General features: G+C 42.5%; 1 protein-coding gene across 1 annotated transcript in view; it reads right to left on the bottom strand.

Moving 5' to 3' along the window:
* Window positions 1-436: 436 nt before the first annotated feature.
* Window positions 437-16,543, bottom strand: part of kif1ab (kinesin family member 1Ab) — a 69,819-nt gene continuing 53,712 nt past the window's right edge. Inside the window, exons 32-50 of the mRNA XM_061241084.1 lie at window positions 16,427-16,517; window positions 15,637-15,755; window positions 15,463-15,518; window positions 12,927-13,035; window positions 12,298-12,364; window positions 12,117-12,201; window positions 11,878-11,983; window positions 10,842-10,865; window positions 10,322-10,436; window positions 9,774-9,904; window positions 9,603-9,664; window positions 9,366-9,511; window positions 8,495-8,692; window positions 8,296-8,367; window positions 7,509-7,627; window positions 7,032-7,175; window positions 6,357-6,549; window positions 5,529-5,647; window positions 437-5,032 (exon numbers count right to left, since the gene is read on the bottom strand). Coding sequence (XP_061097068.1) covers window positions 4,990-5,032; window positions 5,529-5,647; window positions 6,357-6,549; window positions 7,032-7,175; window positions 7,509-7,627; window positions 8,296-8,367; window positions 8,495-8,692; window positions 9,366-9,511; window positions 9,603-9,664; window positions 9,774-9,904; window positions 10,322-10,436; window positions 10,842-10,865; window positions 11,878-11,983; window positions 12,117-12,201; window positions 12,298-12,364; window positions 12,927-13,035; window positions 15,463-15,518; window positions 15,637-15,755; window positions 16,427-16,517 — 1,999 coding nt within the window. The 3' untranslated portion in view covers window positions 437-4,989. The remainder of the gene's footprint in view (window positions 5,033-5,528; window positions 5,648-6,356; window positions 6,550-7,031; window positions 7,176-7,508; window positions 7,628-8,295; window positions 8,368-8,494; window positions 8,693-9,365; window positions 9,512-9,602; window positions 9,665-9,773; window positions 9,905-10,321; window positions 10,437-10,841; window positions 10,866-11,877; window positions 11,984-12,116; window positions 12,202-12,297; window positions 12,365-12,926; window positions 13,036-15,462; window positions 15,519-15,636; window positions 15,756-16,426; window positions 16,518-16,543) is intronic.

Here is a 16,543-nt window from a genome sequence, read left to right as displayed (position 1 = left end):
GATATTAAAGACAGAAATGGAGCCTTTCAGTTTTGAAACAGAAAATTGTGTTCATTGACAAAGTAATGTAGCAACGTTATGAATGGACCATTTATCAACTAATTATGTATGGAACATGGTTAAACAACATTGCTCCTGCTTCATCAGTGATGTCTGTTTTTTCCAAGCTTGATTAATGCTTTCTTGTGCATTTGACACTGATTTTCCTTGCCACTGTTGCCCTAGGCGTCCTCTTGTGCGGGTTTAGACCAAGGTTGTCTGTAAAGAAAGTTGTGACAATTGTTTGTGAAATATGTGACACAAATGCATTTTTATTTGATTCGATCCATTTAATAATCTGAAATGGAGGCATGTGGAGTTGAATCCCATGGTTTAACATGCATTTAATGCATGAATTCACATGAGTCAGAAGACAGGCGCGGAAGACACATGGCAGTGTTGCATAAGATTCACGTTTATTTAATATCCGACAACGTGTTAAGTGTACACAAACATCTGAAGACTCCAACACTCAAATAGTTTGAGACATTGATTAAACTACTGCCCATTCAGGATGGTACAAATGGGATAGAGCTGTATAATACACCGTCCACAGCAATCATGTTTATATACAGAGCAAAAAATAGATGAAGAAGAAGAGCTTGAAACGTGACACATTTAGTTTACAGAGCTGAGAGGAGCCCTTGGGCTGCTGTTCTGATAGAGAAGCACGGAAATATCAAAAGAAAAAGGTTGGGGCACATTGTTGACAGCTACAGGTGCATGCTGGGAGCTATAGCAGGTGTTCCAACTTTAGGATAGATTGGGAGCAATTCCGTGTGCCCAGTGCACTTCAGGATGTCATTTTCGAGAATGGCGAACACCTCAGAACAGTACCTTCTACAAAAAAATGAAAGAAATCTGCATACCTCTCCCAGCCCACAAACCCTGTTCTTTTAGCCCCTCAAAAGTACACTTGCCGCAAAAGACGTGAAAATCTGTTGCATAGAACGTATGGCCAATGTCGTGGTTGATGCCCTATTTCTATTTAATTTTCCTTTTTTTTTTTTTGGTGAGCTGACAAAACTGATCACATCTCAAAGCCAATGTATAGCAGCACATGCAAAGCTATGAGTCCATATTGTACATGTATTTAATGCAGTTCCTACTACACTGGAATTTGAGTCCAAAGCACAAATGGGTAAAAAATAATTACACCCGACGACTGAAATTCTATAAACTGCTCAACAAGAGCCGAAATTTTGCAATATGTACAATCAAAATGTAATCAACCTATATTATACAGTTGGTTAAAGAATGCTGCTTATCCTAATATATCTGACCTATATCTCTTTTGCTCAAGAAGTCAGGGCCATCAAACATCCGACTGTCAATACAGTAAACTAGACGTGCTAGTTGAATTTCATCATCTGATAATTTAGTTCACATTTAGAGAGGGAGAGGGGGATTCATTAAATGTGATGTATATTGGAAGATTTTGATAACAGCAACTATGTATGTATGTCTAAATTGATACCACCAGCATGCTATTGTTTGCATTTTTAAGATACAAAATTGACTAAAGTTTCTTGAATTCTAGCTTTAGGTAGCATTAATCCAAACATTTGAAAAGTTCTACGGTAAAAGACTGAACTGAACCAAAGACACAGAACAAAGCATCGCCTTCTAATCTTTCAGATGCAGCCATGTGTCTTGACAGTTACAATTTGTACACTGCGTAAATTGATACATTTTCTTAAACCTCTCTCAGATATTACAACTCATGCAAAATTACACCCAGCAATATTAACACTAAATTTATGAGGGAAAATAAACACTATGCTATGTCAAGTATCTGTTGTAGACCAACAACAGCCAATATTCTGAATATCTTTCTTCCTCCTAAATTCCTCAAAGATGGCAATGCTTCTATTATAAAATATTACATCATGTCAAGTCATCCATTGGGTATGAGTACCATGACATCCAACGGAGATATTTTATTTGCCGTCACATTGACATACATTTCCCAGAGTGTGCTCAAACTCTCAAACTGAGCATGCTCTATAGGTTGGCTGGCCTTAGGCACGCTCTAATACCCAGTGCTGTCAGGAATATCTTATTATTAATATTCCTCTGCAAACACACAAGACAAACATTCCAGGACATGCTCCATTAGCTGCCTGGCTAAGGACATGTCCATGTAACAGTGTTTGTCCCTCCGAGCACAGCCCTTGAAAAAGGTAAAGACATCTTTCAAGATGAAAACCTTTTCAGCGACCACTTGTAAAAAGTGCTTTGTGGATTGCACAAAGTCTCATAATGAAACAAAGACACTGTCAATGACAAGAACAAATATTGCATCCGGCAACTCAAGGACTGCCTTGTTTTCTCTCGTAGGTGCACTCTATTGACAAGCAATTTGAATAATTTCATACTTCTAGCGCACTCCATCTTGCGTTATCATAAACCACTGTCTGTTCTTTCAGGTCATGAGGGTGACAATGAAAAAAAAAAGATATTCTATAATCTATTGCCACAATTAGGCTGTGTATCAGGTGAAAAAATCTAAACTGAGGAATGTTTAGTTGACCATTGTTCCATGCAGGAGTGAAGTATAAGAAAATGTACGTTTTAGCAGTTTTGCATGCAACTCAACTAAAAGCGGAATCTATTTAAGTTCTGAGGCAGGTCTACAAAGAAGGGAACTACTGTGACCCCCCAAGGCATTCTGCTCCTTTAAAATCTCTGAGTGTGACTGGTTCATACCAGCCAGGGGCCATGTTGAATCCACCCTGAGAGGATCAGATGGTTTGAGCCATGTACACAGGATGGCAAGGCAAAAAGAAAGGCCACATGAAATTACATGGCCGAAGATCAAGAGCTGATCTAGAAAAAGGTGAACTTTGAGAAAAGCCAAGACCGTTTGCAAGCTTCACATAAGGAGCCAAACTTAGAACCATCGGGTCTCGTGCCAATCTTTGTTCACAGGAGCTGAACCTGGATGCATGCATACAGTACATGGGCCAATATGTCTCAAGTGCAAAGCCGGTATGCAACTGTATAAATCTTTAATCGATAGTCACTTTAGGATACGCTTATAAAATGCCATTTTGTGACAACTCATAGAGGCACATCAAGTTCATAACTTATCATTACAACAAAAAGACTGTATATTTTGTAAACATAAGGAAGGTGGACTATACATGCCACGTGATGGTAAGAGGCAAAGTCGGCTGATGTGAGCACAGAAGGGAACCACAGCAGCGGAAGAAGGGAGTCGTGAAACCATGGAAGGTTAGAGCGGTGACAAAGAGGAAATGCTACCAAAATCCATCAAAGTATAGACACACAACCTTCACAAACCCAATATACCATCATATTCTGCAATGAAGGAGGCTTTGCAATGTCTTGCCATATAATGAAATCAATCTGTCACTGATCAAGAGGTATAGAATTTTTCTGCAAGTCTTACAGCGTGTCTGAGTTATCGTTTTTTTTCCTCCACTTATCCATCAAGAATAGGTGACTTGTGTGTGAAATCAAATAAATTATTGAATACATAAATTAATGAATGCTAATAATTTAGGGTACTCTATCCTGCTATACCCAGACATTACACCCACAGTAAGATGTTTCAAGCTAGCTAGATTTGTTGGAGTAGTGGGGAAGGCATTGCTTGTAAAATTTGATTGAAATTCTTAGGAACAACAAATGCATCCATTCATAAGCATTTCACATAGCAGCTAAATCCACTGCAACTTTCCTTTTTTAATAGTTGCATTTTTTTGGTTCTAAAAATGTGAATGAGCAAAATCACAGGAAAACAAATGATAAAAAGTGCCTTATGCAGAACATTCTACAGTTCAATAAAAAATATAAATGTCTTTGTAAATAAATATTTAAATAAATGCTTATGTAAATAAATATCTGGCTTAATAAATATTTAAACCCTAAAACACAAATACTGTTTTAAAATATGCTAATCAAAACAAGCAGAGCAAATAAGTTAATTTAGTGGAAGTGCAGCTTACGCTCACCATAAAATGAGTCGATCGGGGTATTATTTGCGTTAATTGAACAACCTTAAGTTTCATCAAGAACAAGAGAAAGGGATTGTGGGGTATCACTATGCCAATGTGAGAGAATGAAAATCTTTGTGCTGTCAAATTCTCCCTTTGTGTCTATGTCTTAATAGGAAAACAATGCAAACAATCTTGAATGTTCTACAATGACCAAAAAACGAGACAGTGTGCTTTTGAGACAGCTCTGTCAACCCTCAGGCATTTTCCAATGAACGATGATTCAGTCGAGTTCATATGGAAATGCGAAATGAGTACTCTGGCTTGGTCAACTGAAACACCCATAATCTGGGTTGAATGGTATGCACTTGTCTCAAAGAGTGCACTGTTTTAGATTCATTGTAGTGAAGCTGAGGTACTGATGTGGTTTGTGGGTTTTCTTTGAGAAACAAATGCAAAGTGAAATGTGGTACAGTATGTCGTGAAGGGAAGGACAGCTCTGTAGAGGGAGACAACTGACACCATTGTAGACTCACATCCTTTTCCCTTCAGCATGACGAGGGAAAGACCAACACACTGTTGAAGCCGATACAAGCAGCTACTTTGGGAACTACAGTATGAACTGATACAGTAAAGACACCATTCCTCCCCTCTTGCCTCTCTCACCAGACTGGGAACATTCCAGTAAGGCGATATCTGGGTACCCAGGGGAACGATATTCAGATGACCGGCCGTCGGTAACAAAGCCTGACACACATCAAAGAGGAGGGCAGCTGGGCCTCGCGCAATGTCTTGGTTCGTTTGTGCTGAACTGAGCGTGTGCAGGAGCAGGCAGGTTACGAAAGGGTATTGGGGGGGAGGAGTGGGTAGATTCAGCACAGGGGGAAGAGGTGGTGTTAGGTCAAGTGATCTATATACATGGTTAGTCTTAAATCTTCTTCATCATGTTTTTTTTTTTTCACAAGGGGGGAGAGGATTGGAGGTCGATTTACATCCTCATTTGCCCAGCTCTTCTCCTGGAAAGCTTTGACCTGGGAATAGGAGAGAGGAAGAGAAATGCCTCAGTACGATGGAGTGCATTAGTGGATAGACCCTCAGCACTATGAGATAATGCACCAGCTAATGCCTTACACTCACACAAGTGTAATTATAATGCCAGCTGTAATGTTGACTCATGTTACTAGGGAGGGAGGGAGTAATAGAAACCCTGCCTATTAAACAAGATGAAACACAGTTGCTACATATTGTATGTGCCAAAACTACACTATTCAATATAACCAATGGAAAGCACTGAAGATGTGACAAAAATATCTGTTTTACGTCATTCTTAATGCTGTGCCGTTTCCCTTTTGAAGTTAATTGGCTTGCAGGTTTTTCTTGTTTCCATGAAATTGAACAATATTGCGAGAACAGTGGTATGTCTATTGCTGGGCTGATCTTTTGATATTTTCACTAAAAGGGCCAAATCAGATTTCATTAGTCCTTAAGCACCATGAATATAACAGATTGTGAAAAGACCTGCATTACCTGATGGACCCTGCTAGGAGAGGATTAAAGGCGTACAGCCAGTCATGCATCTCCTTGTCGTTACTTGCTTGGAGGAGTATCCCACGATGCTCGGTGCACACCGCAAATGTATTGGGAGTCTGCAAACAAATGTATGATGGGATATGCAGTGGCTCACAGCTCAGAGAGAATAGAATCAGCACTTTAACTTTAAAAAAAAAAATTCTGTTGCCTTATTAGGTAGCCTAATTAGCATTATCGGGCATACTTTCAGTAAAAAAAACAGAGAGACTACCACAGCCTTTGTCATGGTACAGACTGAGCTCCTCATTCAATTTAGGTTCAGAATATACTCTGCAAGGTATTTATGAATATCTAAATGCATAAATAATGTTCCAATGAAGAAGATAAGTACTCACTGGTTAGACAACAGGGCTGGGGACAGAATCATTTCAATTTGGTCAATTCAGTAATTCAACTGAAAGTCAATTCATGAAATGAAACATTTCAACTGAATAACATGGATCTGTTTCAATGCTTAAATGGAATTTCAATTCATTCAATTACACAACTGACAGAATTGAAATGTAGTTGACCCAACCCTGCTGGAATAGGGTTGAAGACCCTGCTGAAAAAAACAGCTCAGGCTAGGTTTTGAAACAGCTGGTAGCTATCAGCTCAGACACGCTACCAACACTAGCAGGTTGACCAGCTCATATCCTGCAAGGCCAGCATTATGACCAGTTTGGCCGTCCTGCCTGACCAGCTTGACCAGCTCAATTTTCAAGCTGCCATAACTGGGCTTTACAGCCGGAGGCAATTCCAATAGCTTTTCTGGCTTTAACTAACCTTCAGCATGGCTTGCTGGTCTTCGCTGTACTCCACCTGGGCAGTAGACAGGTTGATGATGGCCCTCTCCATGCTGTCCTTCTCAGTGTTGTAAATGTACACGTACGGCCGGCGTACCACCACGTAGCGCTTCACCCAGCCGTTGGTGTGCGGCTCCAGGAAGTGCAGGTAGCCTTTCTTCGATACGATGGGGCTGCAATTGCACATTGCGCATTAGTATTGTTTTTGACTATTTCGCAAATTTCTTCCAGGTCTTACTGTAAAGTTCAAAATCAGACGTGCGTTCAAGAGGCCGAACTTTCACGGCAAAACTATACGCTTGAATGATTTTAAATGAACATTCCATTTAGTTTGCCACCAACACCTTTGTAATACAAATGGATATGACTTAGGTCTAACAATGGCAGCTAGCTGATTTGTTGCTTGCCTCTGATTTATGTTTAAAGGTAAGAACAAATATTACATTGATTAAATTGTAACAGCCAAATAATTGTCAAACTTTGTTCTATCTGCGTTTTTTGCCCATCAGCAGCCATTTTTGTTTGCCGCGCATTACCTTATCAAACCATTAGCTACTGTACCATTAGCTAACAGAAAAAAGCTTGAATATACCAGCGAACATAAGCTTGAACGCATGATAGGACAGACCCCCTCTCTGGTCCGTGGTTGCCTCACCTGACGCGGATTTCCTGAATGTCTGGGACGAAGGTACGGATTCTCATCTTGGCCTCCAGAGCCCCGCTGGGGGATTTCTTCATCTCTCCCTCCAGGAGGGGGTCCAGCTCTGGAGTGAGAGCACGGGAGTGAAGCTCCGGGGTTCTGGAACACAGATTGTGCATTTAGATGGTGCTGGAAGGTGTCAGCGCTTTCCTCTGAAAAATGTTTTGTTCTCTCCTCTGTACTGTTGTGACCTTGGAATTATAAGGTTCTAGCTGTTTTCTGAGTGGTTTTGAGCTTCAACGATTCCAAAGTGAATGAGCTCCAACCAGATACGACCTTTTACATTCAGCATTTTTTCATACTTCTAAACAGTATTTTTATGAAAAACGCATATAGTTAGTGCCCTATAAACAACATGTTTGTGATACTGACTCATCAAATGATCATTCTAAGGTCTCGATGTGTTGCAAGCCAAGCATCCTGATGGCTGACCTGAGTTCAGCGTTGGCGTAGCCGCCTTCCACGAGTGAGGGGCAGGTGGAGGAAGGGGTCAGAGTGCTCAGGGCGGAACCCGAGGTGTCCCTCAGTAGTGTCACTGACATCTCAGACAGCTGAAAGACAAGAGCAGTCAGTAAGAATGCACTGACACACCAAGCAATCAATCAGACTCATAAAGACAGCATAAAATCACAAACTGGGTCTAAACCAGCCACAGAATTTCAGCTGAAGTTAAATTTATTCAACTGTTTATTTAGACTGAGAAGGGCTTTGATACAGCGCCCTTTCTTATTATACACTCTCAGTCTGTCAAGAGCAGTCTGTCAAAATACACTGATACACCAAGCAACCAATCAGACTCCAGCACAAAAATCACAAACTGGGTCTAAACCAACCACAGAATTTAATTTGAATTTATTCAGTGTTTATTTAGACTGAGAAGAGCTTTGATACAGCGCCATTTCTCATTATACACTCTCAGGAAGAATGGTTCAAATAGGAACCCTGTGATTCCATAGAAGTATACTATCTAGTTTTGTTGTTGGGCAAAATTATTCTTTTTCTGGGAGTTTTTCCACACCTTTGATAGAGGGTTCCATAAAGACTCAAGAATCAAGCCAAAGAAGCCTTTTAGAAGAGTGTATTTTTGAAGCTGCCTCTTAGCCCTAATGTCTTTTGCTTTTCCTCATTGGCTGATTGACTGACTGCCTGGTTGGTTGGTTGGTTGGCTGATTGATTGATACATAGATTGATTGACAGCTTGACTGACCGTGGAGCTTACCTTCCCCTCGCTGGCACTGCTACACACTTGGCTGTACTCCCTGTTGAAGGTGTGGGTGAGCAGTCGCAGACACTGAGGAGAGAGCAGCAGCAGAGAGGTAAGGGATTACAGCGTATTAGCCATGCTAAACATACACAGGGGATGCTAATGACAAGGGAAGAGGTCCGGACGAGACACTCAGCTGGGGGGCGACCGTCACCTTGGCAGCCAGCTCCCTCTGCCTCTCGTTGGGGCTCTCCGGAGCCACGTTGGACCCCAGGGCACTGCTGCTGTCGGTGGAGGACTGAGAGGAGTCGCTCAGGTCCTCGCTCCCGCATGACGATAGTGAGTCCTGGCCAATCAGCAGCGTGGACTCCAGCTTCTCTCGCAGCAGCAGGTAGTGCCGGGTCTTCTCCACCTGCAGACACACACACATACACGCAGCTGTGAGCACATCTACAAGTGTAAGCACACACAAGCACCGACGCACACACACACAAGCACAGAGCACAGCTCTCCACCTGCAAACACACATAATCGCATACAGCAGTTGTACCTGCAAATTCACACATCCGCATTACATATCTAACATTAATGCCTGCAGTTTCTGATCACATCTCCTATCTGTTCTGGCCCTCTGGTGGAGTAATGAGCTTACCACTGCTCTTCTCAGTCAGGACAGTAAAAAGCCTGCTAATCTGGCACACACTGTAGACCCCCCTCCAAAGAGTGTATAATGTTCCCCTACCTATTCCTTTTTGCTTTTTTGAATTTCAAATTTTGGAATAGTAATGTTATTGGTATAGCAGTATAGGTAGGTTAGCTGTATTGACTTTCATTCACAATACTAATTATTTTGTTCAGCTATGTGGATGCTATGTATAAGTGCATGCTTAATGATGATAAAATTTGTTCCCATTTCTTTGTCTTCTTGGCTATACTGCACTCCTGTATGCCTGAGGCTAACACTCCTGTTCTCTACATTCGTAAGCTGCTCTGCATAAGTGTCTGCTACATGACTGTAATGCAATGCAACAGAAAAGCGTAAATGCAACAGCAGCTTTAGCCAGCAGAAAAGCACCCTCCCCCACCTCTTGCAGCAGACTCAGTTTCTCCAGCTCCCATTGGTGGTCCAGAATGAGGCTGTCGCTACGGGGCCTCCAGCCAGCCAGGTTCTCCTCCCCGCGTACGTAGGCCACGGAGGTGTCCAGGACCCGCCTGCGCCTCCTCTGCATGCCTGAGGGAGACAGCCAGAGAGTGAGGAGGGAGAGGAGGGAGGTGCTGTCGTCACACTGAGCGTTGAGCGAGCAGAGAGCGCAGCCTCTTACCTGGGCTGCCCGCGTCAGCCAAGTGGCAAAGCCTGACCTCGTACACGCCGGTGACGCGGTTCCTGCAAACGGAAAAGGAGATTTGATTACCGCTCGGGTCAAGGATGTCACGGAACGGCGCGTTTAATTTAGCGAAAGGCCAGCCGTTCGAGCTGAGTCACAGGCTCTCACCCCTCGGACGCCTTCAGCCCGCTGCCGAAGAGGTTCCGGATGGAACGGGAAGCGGGCAGCTTGGCATCCCGGGAGTAGAACACCATGCAGAAATCTTTGGTGATGACTGTGGGCTGAGTGCAGCTCTCCATCTGGCACAGAAAAGCACAATTGGGCAGCTAGTCGTTTGGAGCCCAGTTGAGAGCACAAATACAACAGTGTTTCAGTACGGTACTTACGGTACGGAATCAACATATAGCAATAAAATCCTGGAGGCAAATATTATTATTATTGTTATTAGTAGTAGTAGTAATTATTATTTTTAGTAGTAGTAGTAGTAATAGTAGCAATCATAGTAAGTCGTAATAATAGTAATAATAGAAGTACTAGTAGTAGTAATAGAAAAAGTAGTAGTTGCAGTAGTAGTAGTATTTCTACCTTTCTACCTACCTTTTACTAGAAGGTCATTTAACAAGGTTTAAAATTGAGACCTAGCCTTGATAGGGTAAGCATAGCAGAGTAAAGGAACAAACAGTGATAAAAAAGATTCATTGAACTGTTCCACTCACTTCCAGGTAAGCAGAGAGGGTGATGTAGATCTTCTCCCCGTAAGGTGTGACACGGTTCAGCTGCAGGGAGTTGTGCATGGAGCTGTCCCAGGCAGCCTCGAAACGGTAGAAGGTCCTGTCAATCAGCACACAGTGTAAGCAATGATGCATGGGCAGATCTTATCTTTTGCAGTTGTTGTAGTAACTTTTTTAGACTTCGATGCCCCTCTATTGAAACATCATCGTACAATCATTACATAGAAGTTAAAAATAAAAACAACCAAAAAAATGTTTTAGTACACCCAGTATCAAACAAGAAAGACATAAGTATGTGTGTGCATGCATGCAGATATTAGCTTCTCACATGAGAACACTTTTTTACAATTCCTCATGTAGTTTCCCATTACATTACTGGGAAGCTCCACATGATGGCTATGCTCTAACCATCACAGCATACCATTGTATCAAGGTGCTGCTACCTGAATTTCAGTCATATGGATGGAGAAGGGAGAGCACAAGACAAGGAAAGTATGAAATATACCTATGGTCTATTCCCAAGGAAATGCTGTGAGAGAGAGAAAAGAAACCAGCAAAAGCTGTGAGAATTAGGCAGTATTTAAAGCAGTCGGCTGTAACTGCATCTCCTTCTGACCTGATTAGGGCAGACCTGTGATAATATTAGCACATATATACATCGTCAAACGATCAGAAATAACCAGAACATCATTGCAAGATTTGCTTTTTGAAGTAATGAAGTAACGAGTTAAATGCCAGCATAGCTAGATAGCAACTGATGTTCCTGAAAGGCATGCTTTCTTCAGCACTTGGGTGGAAAATGCTTCAAGTTGAAACCTGCTGCAACCACTCACATTAACCCTCTTGACACCTGACCTTTTGTGGTCTCTCTTTTGTATGTGAAGGACCAGCGTGCAACAATAGACTCTTGTGGATAAAATACAGGGATGCTTTTGCTTTTGAACCTCTGACAACCTATGTCCATTGTGGCTTTCAGCAATTGCTTTGGAATATTTATAGCTATGAATGTAAAAAATAATTACCTGCCGACAGTAGGCAACAGTTCCAATCAATGAAGGATTGACATTAATTCAACTGTATTTCTAAGGCTCTACTGTATGACCTTCTGCTTAATATATACCAGTACTTTCACATCTCAATAGTGTCATAGTGCAATAGTATTGGGCCACCATGCTGCAAACTCCAGCTATGCCAGCTTGAAAATTGAGCTGGTCAAGATGGTCATAAGCTGGTCTAGCTGGGTATGAGCTGGTCAACCAGCTAGTGCTGGTAGCTTGTCTGAGCTGGTCAGCCAGCTGTTTCAAAACATACAGTAGCTTCAGTGAGTCAAACCATGTCCAAACCTGGTTTGAATTGGTCAACCAGCTAAACCGTGTCCAGCTAGGAGGTGGTCTGCTACTGGCTGTTTCAAAATCTAGCTTTAGCTGTTTTCAGCAGGGCAATGAACAATAGCTTTTGGTGTGGCCTCTAGATAGCAAGCACATTCCACAGACAACTGACAAAGAGGAAAGGTGTGGTGGGAGAGTGGGTGGGACACACACCTGTCATCGTGGGAGGGGCGGATGTACCCCGCGGAGAGGATGTTGAGAGACAGAATGTTGGGGTCGATGATGGTCTCGTCGGCTTCAGGGGTGTTTCGAATGCGACCTGCAGGGGGGAGCAAAAGGCTGATAAATTCTTCCGCAGGTCGCCATCCCGTGGATCGAAAACACGTTAGTTTGCCCTGCTGCTCCCCTAGCAACGGCACCACCTACGGCGCTAACCGCCCAACCATGCTCACCTATAACCAGCTCCCGGACCTCCTTCCACTCAATGTCATTTCCTGTTTCGTGCACAATGGTCACTGTGATTCGCCTCTGAATGCCCTGTGTCAATGACAAGAATAATGATGCTGCTCAAATGAAGTCTAAACATCTTGAGCCTTCCTGCAGGTGAGCAGCAAAATGGCGAGCGCACTGTACCTGGTGTAGCAGGAAGGTGCCGTGGCAGGGCATGCCTCCTCTGTGATCCACTACAGCAGGGATGTAGCTGGAGACATAGATGAGATACCGCATTACAAACATATAATGGCCTCCATTTTGTATTTGATGCAATGTATGTGCAATGTATGGTGGTGGTTTGTTCTCCCAACCAAATATCAATGATTTTACATTTGATCGGGTGAGAAGATGGATGTGGTTGGTCTGCTGGTGAAAGTGGAGACATAAATTCACACAGATGGAAATACTGCTGCACACTTTTAAAGTATGTCCTCGGGTATGTCACAAAATTGGTCACAACCATGTCAGGAAGTTCCACTTTGCCACAATCCTCCTATATTGAAGGTTGAATCCATTAATGGAAAATTACCTTCAGAATTTCATATTTCATCTGAGTTTTAATTGGCTGCATCAATTTCAACACCCTGCAAATGTGTTTCAAGATGCTGAAAGACTAATTCTCATTATATTTTAGCCTTAAATGGGACTAATTGTTCCCAAATAGATTTCCAAAAGTAGAGTTCCAAAGCACAATGCTGGGAAAGAACACTCCACTACATGCTGGACCTCCCTCTTGCATCAGCCACAATTTACAGGAAGAAAACACTCACTCTCCGTTGGCTTCCAGCTCACAGATCTCGAAGAACACCATGAGGTCATACTTGCAGTGGCAGGGCCCAGCTGTGGGGCGGGTCAGCGTGCTCAGTTTGGTGGCAGGCACTGTGAGAAAACAAGGGAGCCATTAAGGCCATCTTCATCCTCGGGAGTTAACGCCCGTGAGCAAACTTTGCGTTTTATCTATTTATTAGTATTTATCAGGGACAGTGCACATTAATCAACATTTTCAGTTTCCACATCAAGAGTTAGCTAATGAGCTCATTTTCATTGGTAGTCCCTAACCTGCATGTCTTTCGACTGTGAGAGGAAACCAGAGTATCTGGAGGAAACCCACGCAGACACAGGGAGAACAAGAATCCAGGATCTTCTCGTTGTGAGGAAACAGTGCTACCCACTGCGCCACCCTACTTTATTCAACCGATCAATAAATCTCCATTTATTTCTGAATATCCATTTCCCAGTGGGAATGAAAAAATAGGAAAAAGTCCAATTGAGTGAACTGTTGTGAAACTGTTGAATTATTCCCTGAGCCATTATAGGCAATCAAGTTGGAAAATGTGGGAAGCAGAATCAGAATCTGCACCTCACACACAGTAAAATGTTAATTCAATTCTAATAGACTTTACGTGAGTCTAGATGGGTCCACATGTACTCAGTAAGAGTTAATTTAACAGTGAACATTTTACACATTGAAATCTGCATGTGATCAGTGTGGTGCATGCCAAATGCATGAATATACAAAACAATCAACCACCACAGTGAGCTTGCAAATCCATGAAAAGTATCTATTTTCCAATATGATGCCAGTTTTCGTACAGTTGCTATCTATTACTTTCTTATAACGGACACAGATCATTAGATTAGCGTCTCCATATAACATTAAGACCGATAGATCTGCACATCTAGTACTGTAAACCGATGCCTGTGAAGGAACACTGTGAACTGCACTCAAGGAATCTACTCACACAGTTAATGATACCCCATATACAATCAATGGAGACCACATCCTGTCTTGCATGCAAAGCCAAGAGTCTACAGGAATAAACGTCTTACAATACAAGCTGTTCTGAACCACACCCGGGCGTTCACATACACCGCAGAACCCATAGATGTGAAAGCAATGGTAATGTGAACATGTGAACACATGTAATGTGACAGCCCAGACAGCAGGTGGTGCCAAAGCACCACATGGTCCCAGCAGGAATAAGAGGGACTGAGAAAGAGGAGCCCCACCCAGCCAGTTGAGTGGAACTGCTTTGTTGGGATGGCAACGCTATCTCCCCTCAACTGGGAAAAAGGCTTACGCTTTTGGCCCAAATCAACATATTACCAGAAATCATGAGCATCATAAGTATTCATAAGTAATTAAGTAAAGTGCTCTGGAGAGGGTATGACTCATATTTTGATTAGATCGATCATATGCAGGTCGGAGGTTCACACTCTCCCCCACCGACTACTAAGCCGACAGATCAGTGGGGCAGGCAAGCATCCTCACGGAACTACCGCAATCAGAATCAAACCAATCACTTTGGACACAATGCAAATATATTTTCATCAGGCAGACGACCTCCCTCCCTCCAAAATTGCAATGATACTTCTCAGCAATGCGTGCTTGTGTACATCTCCCCCTGACTTCACAGCAGTATAATTGCAGCCCTTTCTATGGCAAATCATCACCCCCATAAGTTTCCATTCTCAGAGAAGCTGACAAAAGATTGAGTTGCAAACAGAAGCAATTGAACTGGTAAAGAAATCCCATAATCCCACCAATGCACTTCACTCTCAGAAGCCAGTACAACAATCTTTTTTTTTTACAAATAGAACAATCAAATCTGTACATTACAATTCCACTTTGCATGAATGATGGCCTCCACAATGTGAATAACTGACAAAACAGGGTTCTAGTATGAATTTTCTTGTGGGAAAAAGGATGGATTTAGATGATTTATTTGGGTCTTACACATGGACATTACCAACCCGGGTGGCAGAGCACCAGGCTCCTGCCCATCTGAGAGGAAGAGGCAGGCCTGTGGTAGACAGGGCATAGCCCAATGGCAAGTCCACCATTGAATGCTTCTAGCACCAGGTAGCCGTGGTGACAGATGCTAAGCAGTGATGCCAACTACAGAAACTAACTGGCGCCCCTGCTCAAACTAGGTTTTGAAACAGCTGGTAGCTGGTTGACCAGTTCAGACCAGCTCCATACTGAACATGGTTTGACCAGCTCAAGCTATACTTCGAAACAGCTGGTAGCTGGTAATTTCAAGCCGGTCATAGCTGGATTTTACAACAGGGGTGTAATGTTCACTCGCAGGCGGTGAAGCCCATGTCATATAAATGTTAAAAAACCTCTCCAACAGCTAATATGCACTGCCAACCTTTCAGAAATTCCACGGTCTTCACACAATTCACATGATTTATTTTGACTTTTACTATGTTCTGTGCAAGTATTTTGATCTGAAAAGACAGCAGCACTTATCAAAATGACATATTTGTGTCTAACTACATTGTCTAAACTACATTTCTTACCTGGTTTAGACAAGGGCATAATTCTGGGAAACTGTCTTCTAGTAGGTCGTAGTGGGCTATAAAATAAAAAGGGGCAAAATTTCAGAAGATGAAAAATGAAAGTGCAGTATATAACCCTCATTTTCACATTACAACCATAACCAAACCTTGATTCAAAATCATTTTAATTCCAACCTGATGAGATCTTTACAAAGTGGTGGAAAAGGCTGCTTCTGGTAGTGTCCAAACACCTCAAATACAATGGGCTGAGTCTTGATGTACTCCACAAAAGATTTGGTCACCTCCACTGCAATCTGCAAGAAAGGCAAAAAGAACAAACTGCTGTTGCATTGGGGAACAAATGCTCTTTTAAGGACATGGCTTCATCACAATATAAACCATAGAGTCACTATGTAAAGGGGTAACATTCACCATAGAGTCACTATGTAAAGGGCTAACATTCACCATAGAGTCACTATGTAAAGGGCTTACGTTCACCATAGAGTCACTATGTAAAGGGCTTACGTTCACCATAGAGTCACTATGTAAAGGGCTTACGTTCACCATAGAGTCACCATGTAAAGGGCTTACGTTCACCATAGAGTCACTATGTAAAGGGCTAACATTCACCATAGAGTCACTATGTAAAGGGGTAACATTCACCATAGAGTCACTATGTAAAGGGCTAACATTCACCATAGAGTCACTATGTAAAGGGCTTACGTTCACCATAGAGTCACTATGTAAAGGGCTTACGTTCACCATAGAGTCACTATGTAAAGGGCTTACGTTCACCATAGAGTCACCATGTAAAGGGCTTACGTTCACCATAGAGTCACTATGTAAAGGGCTAACATTCACCATAGAGTCACTATGTAAAGGGCTTACATTCACCATAGAGTCACTATGTAAAGGGCTAACATTCACCATAGAGTCACTATGTAAAGGGCTTACGTTCACCATAGAGTCACTACATGGTTCTTACGTTCTGCACATGGTAGAAGCCCAGAGGCGGGCCGCGGCCTGTGTTCTTCAGTGGCTCTGTGGAGAAGGCCTCGTCGTGTCGATGGATGAAGCTGCAAAGAGCCAAAGATCAGGCCTC

This window comes from Conger conger, chromosome 5 (genome assembly GCF_963514075.1).
Source record: "Conger conger chromosome 5, fConCon1.1, whole genome shotgun sequence".
NCBI lineage: Eukaryota > Metazoa > Chordata > Actinopteri > Anguilliformes > Congridae > Conger > Conger conger.
Note: the sequence above shows the minus strand (reverse complement) of the source record. Positions and strands in the feature narration are given on the sequence as shown.